General features: G+C 40.8%; 1 protein-coding gene across 6 annotated transcripts in view; it reads right to left on the bottom strand.

Annotated features, from left to right (window-relative positions):
* Window positions 1-15,020, bottom strand: part of GALNT7 (polypeptide N-acetylgalactosaminyltransferase 7) — a 72,777-nt gene that overhangs the window by 26,080 nt on the left and 31,677 nt on the right. For all 6 annotated transcript variants that reach the window (XM_084518890.1, XM_084518893.1, XM_084518889.1 and 3 more), the window contains exon 2: window positions 12,799-13,256. In XM_084518890.1, the coding sequence (XP_084375016.1) occupies window positions 12,799-13,256 (458 nt within the window). The remainder of the gene's footprint in view (window positions 1-12,798; window positions 13,257-15,020) is intronic.

Here is a 15,020-nt window from a genome sequence, read left to right as displayed (position 1 = left end):
AATATACCATTTGTAAGCCGTAAAAACACTGCACTTATACTTCTAAATCACACTTCTAATTTTTTGCAGGGACTTGATTTCACTTACTAGACAGGCAACATACCGACTCATCAAGCCCCTGAACGTAACAGACTGCAGTAATTTGCACACACAATCTTTTCTCTTACCTTGCATTGGGAATTACCTTGAATTGGGAATTAGTTGTTGCTTTAGATATAAGCGGTTAATGTATATTTTAATCTCTCAGGCAATTTTCCCAAGAAACGTGATTGCTGTTCAATTATTTGAGTGGCAAAACCCCAAATCCTCTGCTCCCGTATGTCCAGTCCCACAGCGAAGGGAGCTGGGGAGAATCTCTTTGTGGAGCAGCAGTGACATCCAGTGGTTAGCAAACCAAACACCAACCAACCATGTATGACGCACTTTCCCCGTGTTTGAAGCTGGATTTTACAGTTCTAGTTTACCTGTGAATTTTAGACACCAGGAAGGGGAAGTTAAAAGCCTACACTTACAAGCTAATATTTCTGTTTTAAAAGATAGGGGCAAGTTGGTATAGGCGCCAATGCAGCTTTTAAAATCGGGCACGGGGCAGATTCAAAGTACAAGCAGATCTGTGACAAAGAGATCTAAGTAGGTTCAGGCCCTAGCTTCCTCCTCTGGGTGCTCTGTCCTGCCCACGTGCTGCTCAGAGCAGCCTCTGTCCTGCATGGTGTCTGTTCAGACGAGGCCTGCAGGACAACTGTGGCGATAAGCTGCGAACCAGGATAGCAAACATCAGCTCACCTGCAAAAAATATTTTGAATTCTTACTGGTAGACCTGGGATGACACCACACTGCAGTAGATCTGTAGGAGTGAGACCAGAGCATCCTTAAGCTAGCACTGCCACTAGACACTTCACTTTGTCTGACCCCAGTAAAGAGCTCTGGCATGGAGCAAGATGAGGCAGAAGCATACACATCCATTAAGGACTGGCAACACTGTTCCTCAGTAACGTTGCAGGGAGGAGCAGCTCTCTATGCTTCCTTTCTTGAGGGAGCTCATAGGTGAAGGGAATCAACACCTTCAGACCAGCCCACAAGTCAAAGCTTCCTGTCCCCAAGCAAGCACCAGTAGTACTGAGCAGAACCATGGGCTGACTAATTGCTGGAAGGAGAAGAAACCTTTTGAAAGATACAGCCATGACCTAATGGAGAAACAGAGTGAGTAATGTTTCTTCTGACCACCAGCCCATATACTTACCATACAAATTATTCCCGCTCCCTTCTCCATAGCTGCAGGGACACAGTACTACCCAGCATCCCTGCCCCTCCGCCACCTGCCTCAGCAGAGGACACCTTTTCTGGGGAACTCCTCCGTACAAGAAGTTGGAGATCTGGGCTGAAGCACCCCTTGGCTTGAGGAAATTTAGTGCTTAGTTCTCTCTTTATTGACTTGCTCTTGCTGATGGCCCTTAGTCCCACAGAAGTGACCACATGTGGGTGCATGGCCCAAGGACTGGATGAATCCTACAGCCTCCCTGGCAGCAACCACCACAATCACAGACGTAGGCTCAAATTTCCTCAGTCTAAAAAAAAAAAAAAAAAAGCCCAGGCTATTTGCTGCTTCTCCTGGAAGTGTACTCCAACCACCAAGCAAAAAATACAAGCAGCAAATGATGACAGCACCCTGACAGCAATTTAAGAGTTAGTCTCAATCAGATAGCTACTTAAAGGATAATTTGAGATCTTGAGCTAACTGAATTTCCTGTTATCCTGAATTCCTCACTTTCCTAGCAAGCAAGCATCTCAAATCCAGAGAAAAGCAAGCATGTGGCCACAGCCAGCTCTCCTCCCTGTTACTGTCAAGCTCAGGTCAGCTGCTTAAATTGCACCTGTGTGTACCAAAGGCACACTGGGCCCCAATCTGGCTGTTTCTAATTTCACAGCACCGTGCCTGTGTGCTCAGCCCAGAAGGCAGCAGCACAGGTTTCTCCAGGGCAGCACTGCTGTAACCGCCCAAGGAGACAACTCCTACAACACTCGAGTCAGTTCTGTTTCTGCTGAGCCCCGAGTGAGTGAAGAGATGAAGGTCTCAATTTAGCATTTGTATTAACACATTAACCTGAAATTGTGATTAACATTAAAGTTCTAATCTCTCTTTTGAATGAATATAAAATACAATTTAAAATTACGAACAGCTTTAAGTTGCATTTCATGTTGAAAAATGCATATGATTCACAGTGATATCAATAATCACCAACTGCTAATTGTTTGATAATGCATGCATTTGTTTCTTTGAGCAGCTCTAGCACTAGCAGAGCCTTAGAGGAAGTCAGGAGCTGTTGCCATTTGCAGCTTCCTTTTCTCATAAGCCCCATTCTTATCTTATAAGGACACAGGCGCTCAGCAGACAGCAGGCTGTTTACATAGTTTAATTCTGAATTCGGGGCTGCACGCTGTTTTAAATCATCAATTTATTATGACTACTGCAGTAAACTGCATCTACCCCCTAGGAAGATGGATGAGAGCTTCTTTCACAAAGCACCTTCCAACAGTTTACTCATCTATACAGCTGCCAACACCAAGGTCCTCACTGAGCCCTGCTGCTTGAGTGCCTGCAAGTCTGAAACATCAATGCCTCTGTCTGGCACAGAGAGAAGCAGATTACAGAACTCTGCATTCATTTGCTAAGGTATAACTAAGTAAATCTATTGTTAACTTTGTATTTATTACCTATGAATCATTACAGGATATTTTTATACATTATCAGCATGAATATAAACTTTTAATAGATAACTCACAAAACAGGGGTTCCAGGAAAGAAGTGAACAGACAACCCAGGAAGGACAGTTTGCTCAGCTGGGTATTTTTCTTTTTGCCTTCAGCAGGCAGTAGCAAAACTGCTCTTACACGCTATTTAACAGCTTAAACCTATGCCAAAGCAGCATTTCCTATTTTTATAATAGCTACAGGCTTTGTCTGCTTCCATTCCTGAAGCAGCCTGCAAAGCTATATGACTGAATTTAGTTGCCCATTCCCCTGGAAGCACAAGCTGCACTTCCGAGCTATCTCTTAGAGCACCACGACCCAAATTCAAGACAAGGTTTGTAGAGACCCAACATTACTGCTAATAGGAAAGTCAAAAGAATAAACCTTGCTTTTTTTTTTTTTTTTTTTAAATCACAAGAATCTTGCCCATGGTCTTACTTTCACTGAAAAAGTTTAAGCAATAAACATGCTGGTGCAGGAGAGCTAGAGGCCAGAAACAAATTCCCTCCCCCAGGGGAGGCTGCCTTGCAGACATAGGGAGCCAAATCCTTTCCCCCACAGCTCCCGTTTTGTGTTGTGCCCAAAGCTGTCCTCAGCCTGTTCTTCCTGTGATATGAGACAGATCATTTTCACCTTCCAAGTTAGAGCCGCTGGGTTTTATGGCATTGTAGCTCTGCAGATACAACATTTAAAATACGTTCTTGGTTTAAAATAGTATTATAAAATGTATAATAAAAATAATACGTTTATAATTATACAATAAAATATAATTATACAATAATAATTAAAATAGTATTATAAAATATAAAATGTATTTCCCCACATTTCTCAAGTCCTCTGCAGAACAGCACACTACCACAGAGAGAAGGCAGACAGGGCAAACTGATCACCAGACACCTGAAGACAATGTTCCTGTGGGTCAGTTACACAAAAGCTGTTCTGCCCTATACTTTGCTCTCCCCTCTGCAGCAGCTAGCACAGTTTTGTCAGAAAATACTGCAAAGAAGCTACAACTCCCTGTATATGGTAATTCTCATCATTTCTCTGCTTGAGCTTGCACTGCTTTAGGAAATTGCAGCTTGATGCATTTGCCAACACATGGCTTAAAAGAATGCAGTCTGTGACAGGTGTTTCCTAATATAATTAACTAAACAGCGAGAAGAAGCTTGTGGCTCAGTCCCAAGGAAATACGTTATTTCTGCCATGTCTTGCTCATCAGATATCAAAACCCCCATGTTCCTGTCTGGGCTCAGTTGGGCTGAATTATAACTTATATCACACCAGTTTATTTAAATGCTTTAACATGAAATTCTGATGAGCAGGAACAAGACAGAGCATAAGCAGTTCAATTATTATTTCAGCTTTGCATTCATAGTACAACTCCTTTGACAGAGAGTGCTTCCTCCATTTGCCCCAAAATGTTTATGATCCAAGGCTGCACTTGGATGGTTACATAAACAGCTGCACAAAACCTCTCATCCTTTCCTCCGCTTCCTCCTCCAAACTCAAGGCTTAAGGCAGAATTTGAATATGTACCAGGTATATATGCTGTACACCATATATGTATGCTATGCATATGTATTTATTTGAATAAGAGGTTCTGTTCAGAGCTCAGTCTTCTCACTTAGATGTATACGCACACAGAAGTAACAGACAACACACCTGGTGCTTCTGTCAACTTCTTTGTGCTCTTAGGGTGAGCTATTTCTCTGCTGAAACCTAAAACTTGAAATGCTAGTAGCTGGCATTGAAGAAACACTGGATCCATCCTTACTCTAGTTTTCACCATTGGGACCTGTTAACAAAATGTTAACAGAAAATACTTATTTCTGCTTAAGTACAAGTGAAATTCATCTTTCCTGACCACAAGGAGATGCTCTGACAATACATCCCCAACTGCATTTTAAACACCATTTCCCCCTCCCCCCCCAGTAACTTTGCCAAGAGTAAGGCAGCTGGTGCACGGCCACAGACACACTGTCCTTCTTCACTTAGTCTGATCACCAGTGTTCACCTGATTCTCAGCAAGGCACACCAAGGTTTATGTTCATACTGCAAAACTAGTTTTCTTGGCCACCGAAGAGTTACAGTAGACTATGTAACGCCTGAAGAAAAGATTGTTCCCAAGGTACCATGTGAAATGAGACCAAGTCCCTAATGCTCCATTTCCACTGACACTGATACCAACAGTAATTACTGAAAGCTTATTTCATATAACAGTATCAAATATGTAATTTGCACAGTGCTATAATTAAGCTACTAATCACATTCCTGAAGAAAGCAGGCTCTACTCCAGAGCTTTTCTATTCAATCAGCTTAGCTATGACAAGATTCACTGGACAGCTAAGCATTATAAAAGATATTAAATTCATGTTATTCACCCAGAGTAAAAAGGCCATCCATTTCTAACGAGCAGCCAAGATTCATTTGCCCTATCATGTGCCTTGAGTAATTGTTTATAACTAAAGATTTTGTTATTTTTTCAACTCAAGTAAGCACTAAAAACGTGCTATAGAATTTGATATTTTTAACAGCACTGGGACCAGCTAAAGCGTCCAAGGCATCATCATCAAACTAGGGTAGGAAACTGTCTTTACTAAATAACAGTTTTGTTTTAATAACATACAGCTTGTTATGAGAGAATTCTTATGTTAACTCAAGGCTTTATTTTTGGAAAGAATTCCCTCCTCTGCTTATACCAAAAATAATAGTAAAAAAAATAAAATGATAGTATGAACGCCTTCCAAAACTACATTTATGATTTTACAACCAAGTCAATTCTTATTCACTTCGTTATGACCATCAAAAAAACATTTTATAAAATGTTGGGAGTTGCAAAAACAGTTGTCCAAAAACACATTTCTGTACACCCAGAGCACGGTACTCAAGCAAGGAAGAGTTACTTCTTGATTTTTTTTCAACAACTTATCACCATTTCTTTTTGATGTAAAAAGATGATCCAGGACAACAGATCCAATTATTCAAGTATGGGGTTTATGGCCCAGGAGGCATGCCCTGTAAGAGGCAATAACGTCATTAAAAAGGAAAGTAAATTTGGATAATCCATGGAAGGAAAAAACACTTTAAAATATTTATTTTGCTACAATCAGACTGACAGATGAGTGTGGGTAATGCACTTGAGATTCTGGCTCACAGTGGTGAAGAGACAGCAGTTATCTGTTATAATACTGAAATAAAAATTCAGTAAGAGATTAATTTGTCTCATATCATAAACATTCACAAAGAGTCATAATGCTTTCTCTCCCAGTCAAACTACTCAGGGTAAAATTCCTGTAGCATTTGTCAAAAGAGGCTGTCAAAAAAATCAAGCATAAATAGAATCATAAGACTAAAACCCTCTGGGTCAGTAATAATAATTTGTAAGCAAGTCTTCTATGGGTAGGATAACAACAGCATATCAAGTCTGAGCAAAGCATGTTGAGCAGGGATCCTTTCTTACAGACAACACAGTTAATTATGCTGGCATAAAGTCTGATCAACAGTAAGAACATCCCTGGCTTTAGGGCTCCAAAGTAACCTAAGTTAGTTAACAGGGAGTTTCACAGAGCATCACTTGCAATATAGTTCAAGAGAGTGCTTCTTGACCTAAATCTTAACCCAAAGTGCAATGAGCTTGACATCAGCCCAGCTGAGCTCTCCATATAAGAGAATGGGAGGTGTTGTTCTGCTGTGGAAATGAACTTGATAAAGAAAAACCTGCATTGCTTCTCAGGGTTTCTGAGAGAAAAACTGCTATGAGAGACTGCTGCAACTAGCACGTCACAGACACATTTCTTGTAGAAGCACTGAATGCAGGTTCTTTGGAACAACTAAAATTGTCTCAGGATCGTATAACCAGGCAAACCTCTTGAAATGAGCAACACACCATACAGCATCTTCTCAGAGCTCCACATTTTACTCAGTGGTTTTGTCCATAAGGCAGTTTTCTCTCCTTTGACTCTCTTTCACAATGAATCCACTGTTTAAATGTTTCCCAACATCTGCCAGAAGAAGCTCATCATTTCAGGTGTTACAAGTTTGCCAAAAGGGCCTAGCTCTCTGAGGACAATCTCCTCAAGAGGAATAGCCCATTCCTACAGGAATGGTACAGCAGAAAGCCCACCTGGCTAGCCCAGGAGCTTCTGATGGAGCTCGGATGCAAAAAGCAAGAGTAGGGAAAGTAGGGCCTGACTGCCTAGAAGGAGTACAGAGAAAAAATGCTCAAGCACATGCAGAGAGGAAGAAGAAAAGGCAAAACTCTGGTGGAGTTGAGATCGGTGAAATGGTAAGAGCAATGAGAAGGGCTTACAGACAAGAGGAAGACTAGACTAAATTTTTGTCATAGATTAACTTTATCCAGGGAAGATTGCCTTCTCCAAAATGAACCAGATACAGATTACCAGAACTTAAATGGGATCTTCTAGCATGAAGACAAGGGAAGCCATCGATACCACCAGGGGGAAGTACCAGCTGTCCAAGTGGGATTCAGACAGGCACCAGCATGTGCACAGAGGAATCAGAGCACTTGACAGCACAGAAAGCACAGGCAAGAGACTTCCACTGCCTCAGGGCACACAATAAATACAAACTGTGCTCCAGAGCATACAGTTTTAGGTATCATTAGTGTTTCCAGGGGACAGAACATCAGAAAACCCACAAGTGAAAAAGCACGATACGAGTCCTCAGCACAAAATACACCTGTTTGGGAGCCCTGTTCTAATTATGGGCACAACGTGCTGAGTGTTCAATGCCAAATAAGTGTCCTTGTTAACACCTCCTCTTGAAAAGGGGAGCTGTAAAGGGGAGCTTTTTCAACGACACCAGAATATTTACCACTAATCACAATAAATAAATAAAAGTCTAGCAAGGAACTACAAAAGGCAGCATGAATAAAAACGAGATGCTGCTAGCAGTGAGAATGACATTCTTTAAATAAACTGGGTGGTATCTAAAATGAAAACAGAAATGAGCACTAATCACTAATTCAGGCAAACTGAATGTAAGTAATAAGATAGATGGAGGGAAAAAAAAAAAAAAAAAAAAAAAAAAAAAAAAAAAGCTTGGGAAATTGCTTACTTCAGTATGAAAGCTGATATTGGATTTTTTTTTTTTTTTTTCAAACACAAGTAGGATGCCCGCCAGAAAGTCTGGTGGTCTGATAAATGCTCAGAATGAAAAGAGAACACTTCAGAAGCAAGAAAACTAAATTAAATATTTCCACTGAACTCTTTAACAGTGACCAACATCAGATATCCATGGAAAAAAAAAGGTCAAGTATACAGTGATACTTCCCAGTACATGCTCCTATCTTCAGCTACCCAAAGCTTACAGACTTTGTAATTTGGAAATAACAGATGATATCTGTAGGATAGCTTTTACTGGATTTTTTTTCCTCTGAATAACCTAATTGTTTTTTTTTTTTTTTTTTTTTTTTTTTTTTGGTTAAACACAGTATTTCCAGAAGAACGCAACATAAACTGATTAACTATCATGGTGTATAACTACTGCTGACACCAGCCTTGATTTCAAGCAAACAGAAGTAGGAAAATCTGACACCATTTTTTACAAAAGGGCCCTGGGGATCTAAAGAATAGCTGACTACTAAGTCCGACTCCAGTGATGAATAGAAGCTAATAATAAAGAACCAAATTAGTAAGTCATAGGCACAGCTTTTGTGGAAGAAATCCATGCTGCAGAAACATATTACAATCTTTTAAAGGAATCAAAAAAATATGTGAACACAAGTGAGTCTGCTAAATAGAGTAACTGAACTTCCAAAGTCTTTGACAAGGATCTTTGGTTTCTTTTCAAGCAAAGCTCTTCAGCAAAGTACATCAGGATAAGACAGAAGATCCTTTTAGATTAATAACTGCTTAAGGAGGAGGAATGAACACTGAAGAGAATTTGCGACTGTAGCAGCCTAAGCATCTGTGCTGGGATCCAAGCTGTCTACCTCCTCTTCCAGGTCATTACTGGGCAATAAAAAAGAAACAAACTTTGGCAGTCTCAATTGAAATGACTATAAAAAGCTGCAGAAGAATTCAAGGACACTATCCAGGCAATGAACTGGAAGGAGAGCCCACTACAAGTGCAAGTGAGTGCACACACAGTGTAAGAAACAGACACAGTGCACACAGCACTCAGAGACGGTCTCCGAACTTGTTTTTGCTACTTGAAACCTTGGAGCCAAATACGGACAGCTCTTTGAGCATTTTAGCACACATACTGTTTACTTCAGCCTGGAAAAAGACTTTCTCTCAGGATGTACTGAATTCTAGAAGTTCAAAGATACTTAAAAGACAAGTCAGAGCACTGAAAAGGGTCCACAAAGTATGACGATCCTGTTGCAATTTTTGGCTCAAGAAGCCCTTGCCCACCGGTTTCCAGCAATGGAAGTTACTCCATTATTGTATGTTTTCTCTCACGCATATGTTATTACACAGAGAAGATAGATCTTTGGTCAAACCCAGAACATTTGGATTTGTTATTATTATTATTTTTTTAAACACTGGACAGGTGGTTTTTAAACACTGGATGGGGTGCTGGCAACAAAATTCTCTTCAGATTTTTTTTTTTTTTTTGAGAGGACGCACCTTGTACCTAACAAAATTTATCCCCAGCCTACATCCATTTTCTATTTCCCTAGCATGGTGTGTTTATCTTGAATCTAAAATCATCCAGAAACTTTATAATTTTGTTTTTATTTAGCTTTATCTCTGTGCACACTCCTGATCACAAAAATACCCTGGGAGTAAATTAATTAATTACTGTATTCCCTAAAGCTAACATTAGTTTAACTAGAGTTCTGCTAGGAAGCAGAACAAAAGGTAAAACTGAATAAAGGCTCTTTAAAAGGCTTTGCCTATTAGAATTAAAAATAAAATAAAATCAAAACAACAACTTGATAAAAAAAAAAAACACCAAGTTTTTTTAAAAAAAGTTTTCTTCCAGCAACCGTACAGAGGTTTTGGACAGGGTCTGCTCAGCCTGCCCCCATTTCTTTGCAACCAGAAGTAAAATGGAATACAAGTATTGCTCCACCTAAACCCAGCTTATGGTTCCCTTGGCCCTCCCGCAGAGTGCTGAAGGGCTGAAGTGAGATGATTTGAAATTTTGTACACAGATATTTCAGCATCCCCATACATTCCTGGTTTCATTTAACCGAACCTGTGACTTTCATGCCAACAGAAGTGTTTGCCTTCAACCTCAAAACAGCCTGGTTACAATACACCAGGCAGGAATACACAGTACTAGCCAAAGGAACATTTTCCGATGTACCTGACAAACCATATCAACACGCCATCCAATATTATTTCTCTCTACAGGGGGCAGCAAGAGGCTTTTTATGGCAGCTGAGACAGCCCACAGTCCCCAGCAAAGTTCCTGCTGAATCAATAACAGCAGCTGGCAAATCACCTTGGCCACGTATGTGCCTGACTCGAAAGACAAATCTGACCGTAGCAGGACTGAATCCCCCTTCACAGACATTTCTTCCCTCTTCCCCTTTCAGCAGGGTCGAGCCTCAAGGCTTCATGGCTTTTAAGCTGAGAGACTCAGCTCTTGCAGTGCTATTTCACTCCTGCCAACACCACCTGGGGAAGCACTTGGCGTACTTCCCTGAACCAATCTGAGTGCTGAGGGTAACACTGAAGAATTTTTATGCCTCAAGGAAAAGGCAGAGGTGAGGCCTACCTGGATTTGAACATCTCAGAATGTATAACTCTGTCTTTGCCTGAAATATCTTCCTCAATTAGCAATGCTGGCAACCAAAAAAAAGGATGATTATACTGTTCTTCAGTAGGATTATGCTGAATGTTGACCAGCCTTACCAACTAAAATGACCTTCTAAAGAGATCAGTAGGATGAAAAGGGGAAGGAAAATAAATGGGAAAATAATTCATCCAACAGGCCATCTGCTACCTTTTGCTACATTTCTTCCCAGTAGCAGGGGGATGAGCAGGAAAAAAAATAGGATATCTGAAAGCAGCCCCAGCCAATCCTACATTGCTTTCCCTCTCTTCTGCCTTTCCCAGGAAACACATTGAAGCAATAAACATTTAAACTATTCAGAATAATTGCAAGCGTCCTGGGTATTCATTATACAAAATAATTTATATCAAGTTGCCTGAAAGATGTGTTTTGTTAACATTTTTTGTGCTGTTCTGTATGCTTGCATAGGATATTAAACAGTAAAACCTAACTTTGATTTGATCTGCTGGCTTTGACCTCCATGGTAGACTTATCTGCAGGTGAACTTGGAGGAAACTCTTTTAAATTTCTGATCTGATTGTGGCTGTCTTTTCTATTCCTCAAAGCATTTAAGTCTTCTTAGGGAATTTCTGTCTTTAGAGTAGTAGTAAAGATAAACTCTGAGATTACAGGTGGGGAACTACTTGGCAGATATGTAGTCTCTCTGATGCTTTCCACCTTGGGGAAAAATGGGCAGAATGAAGTCATGGAGCTCGGCTGCCAAAGATAGGGTCAGTAGCCTAGGCTGAGGCAGCCTGGTCCCACCTTCACAGGACATGTCATAGGACATGCTGCCATTTCTGCTCAGCTGTGTGGGCAGAGCAGAGAACAAAGAAAGGAGCATGCTCCCACCTCTGTCCTCCCACTCTCCTGAGGAAGGCAGGGCCAAAATGAACCCTGCTAACACAAACTCTTGACTCTGAGCAGCTTCACTCTGCTCAGTTCACCACCACACCTAGTGGGGAAACTATTTTTCTTTCCAAGTGTCTGTAGTCCTGTTGCCTCTTACAAAAAGGGCCTCAGTGGCTGCCAACACCACAACAAAAGCAGCAATGCTTAGGGAACGGCCACCTGGAAGGAAATGCTGGCCCAAACAGGTTACCTGGAGCATTTCCTCCCCTTCAAAAAATCTCTTCAGCACAGAGGCCCAACTGCTGACTGCAGTGATGAAATAAAATTAAAGTGAACCTCAAGATAGTGAACCTTTCCCTGCCACTAGCAGCTGACAGACTAGTTTTTCTCCTCCAGCTTCAGGCAGGTGGAAACCTTTAGTAAGTCACCCAGGGAACATGGCATGAAGAAAGAGAGGCGCTGTAATCTATGCACTTCAGTCATTTTAACAAATGCACAGCAGGCAGTAAATTCACGCAGCAGTGCTTGCACAAGCATGAGTCAGGCTCACAGCTGGCCAGCTGTCTCCCACCTCACAGCATGGAAAAACACCGTTTTTATGAAAGGCCACGGTACAGTCCCAGTGAGCAACCAGTGACCAACCAAACAGATCAGCTGCCGCAGCTGGAAGCGTGCAATGTCGAGGTGGGCACCAAACCCCGAGACTGGCAGAGCCCCCCCTCTCTGCTGGGGAGGAGAGGAGAGAGAAAACAGGCAATACATCATTTTGTACCTAAATTCACACACCCTCCTGTCCAACGTAAAAAAGCTAATCCCAGGCAGGTTATTATTATTTTTTTTTTCCCTAAGATTAGTTCCTTCTTTATGATAAATGCAGTAAGAAGTGTAGGTAGAAGATTAATCTGCTGTCAGCTCTAAAATCCAAACTCCAGTATGGCAGATCTATACTCTTGTTAATGCAGGTAACTAAGCAGTTATTTAAAGGGAACAATATTACTTCGTGTTCTCTCTTTTTTTTTTTCTTTTTTTTTTTAAGCATTGGCATGAAATCATAACTAAATAAAACATACTATAGGAACTTACATATGAAATAATAATTAAAAAAAGCATTCTTAAAAGCAAATCTTAAGAAGTTATGGACTATAAAGAGAACACACCACAAGGAAGACTGACTGGACATGGAACATCTAAATATATGCAATTAGACTGGATGACTTCAGAGACAAATCAATATAGATTAAGTATTCGTGAAAGGAATAATTGGAACAGCATTAAGAATAACATATGGAAACATTTGGTACAGTACAGCACATTTGCCTGTCAGGACAAGAAGTCTCAAGTACTTGGCCTAATTAATAATATTATTTTAAGCATCAATTAAGATCCATGGAAAGAAAATAATTAAACCTCATAAAAACAGAACTAAAAGAAAACAAAAAGTTTGCTTACTCTTCTTGACGCAAGTCATTAACGCTCCGATCTAGTGAAATCATATCACTTGCCACCATATTAAACCCAAATTCTTTAATGCTGGCTTGAATGGATTCTTTGTAATCTGGTCCTAAAACATATGGCTTTGCTTCCTCTCCAGGGCCACCAACAACTCCGTGAGGCTCAGGCTCTTTGGGTTCAAAATTACCAAGGACTCCAGGTCGTAAAACAGGATCTCGGTATACAAATGTCTGAGGCTTAAATGTGAGATACTGCCTCTGGATGACATTTTGCTGATTGTTATCACCACCACCATGCTGATTTAGTTCGTTTTTGGCCTTATTTTTCCTTCGAATGGATTCCAAGTCCACTTCCACACCTTCAACATGAGGCCAAGGTACCACAGGTTTGAACTTCTCATTTCCCAGTCCACGTTCTCCTTTGTTTGGTATGGGTCTGTTGGCTTCTTTGTCATCCTATATATACACAGAGAAACAGCAGGAGATCAAATAAATGTATCACTTTTATTTATCCTTTCTCTCTCCCCTCCCCCCCAAATCCAGTACCTTGGGCACTGAGAATTGATACTAAATGTATGTTATAAGCAAGAATGGAGAAATCTCTGTTCATTCAGGGCCTGAATGAACACTTGTCATTAAAGCTAGCAGTTGCTGGAGAGCATCACTGGACAGTGTCCACACTTACCTGAGCAAGTAGTCCTGGAAAGGGCCTAATGTTCACACCCCAAAAATTGTTCAGCAATTTTACAGCATCCTCCCAGAGAAACGCAAAATTCACACTGAGATTTCGAAACCTTCTTGGCATTTTCAGTGATCAGGAAGGTCCATGGGGGTAGGACAAGGGTGATTTTGAAAGAAACTTGGCAGAAAGGCTCTGAGTGGCTTTTTGTGAAGTCCCTGGAGTACAACAGCCCCACCCATGAACACGCTCTAAAAAAAAAAAAGTCACTGCTTTCCCTAGTACTTCCGTCCAATGGGGCAATGGAGAAACATTGCTGAAAGTTCAGATTTCCTGGTAAAATTATCTATTTGTAAATGTGATAGATGTTCTCTGTGGAATTCAGTGTCACCTAAAAACACATGCATTTTAGCAACATCTCACTATCTGTTCACAAATACAGGATCAAAATAAAATAATAATAATAAAAATCAGAAGAATGTCACTTATTCAAACCTGTTAGAGGAAGGTATAAGTCCAAAGATCAGGCTACTGAGACACCTGTCCAGTCATACTCTGAAAACACCCAGTATCTCTGGACAGCCTCTTTCAGTGCTTTACCAGTGCCTCAGTGAAGATATTTATTTCTTCTCATACCCAATTAGAAATTTCTTGTTGTTTCTTGGAATGATTGCCTCCTGTCCTTTCAGTGTTGACCCCTGAGAGGACTTTATTTCCATTTTCTCTGTAACCTCAATTTTGAGGGTGAAAGGCTGTAATTAAGTTCTCCATTAGACTTCTCCAGGCAAAACAACCCCAACTCCTCTGCCCTGTCCATGTGCTGCAGCCTCCTGGCCTTCTCAGCAGGTCTTTGCCAGGCCCCTTCCATTTCTGAATTTCTCTCTTACACTGGGCACTGCAGGAGGAGAAACCAGACACAATGCTTCAGATGCAGTCTTGTTAATTGTGTGTTATCAAGAAATGAAACACTTCCCTTAACATAACTTGATGGCTAAGCTCTTGCTAGTCATTATGCAGTTTACCTTTACTGCAGCAAGGGCACATTGCTGACTACATCGCAGTGTTTTCCTCACATACCATGCTGCATAATGAACTTCAGAAAGTAAGAAAAATCCATGATAAAATATGCCTAGAGTAACACAATAACAATGGGAGTCAGACTGGCTCCAATTCAAAATAACGTTCTACTTCTCTGTTCTAATTGGATCAGGGAAGATGTACAAAATGCAGAAGTGTTACATTATTCTGCTCTTCCATCACTTTCTGAGGATCCCTGAAAAGCCAACCTGGGAAAGGGAAGGATAAGAGCACATGAAAAGGCATGTTTAGAGAGGAGGTAAAAAGCTACGATGTATCTAACTAAAGTGTTGAGAGGACTCTTTAAAAGAATATCACCTCACACTTACCCTAGAAATCAACATGAAGGTTCCACCACTCAACTGCTAGAACACTGCTGACCTCTCACAAATTTGTGCCTAATTTCTGCTCCAAGTGCAGAGACAGCTAAAAAGCCAATAAAATAGTGGGCATCATCAGGAAGG

This window comes from Aythya ferina (genome assembly GCF_964211825.1).
Source record: "Aythya ferina genome assembly, chromosome: 4".
Taxonomy (NCBI): Eukaryota; Metazoa; Chordata; class Aves; order Anseriformes; family Anatidae; genus Aythya; species Aythya ferina.
Note: the sequence above shows the minus strand (reverse complement) of the source record. Positions and strands in the feature narration are given on the sequence as shown.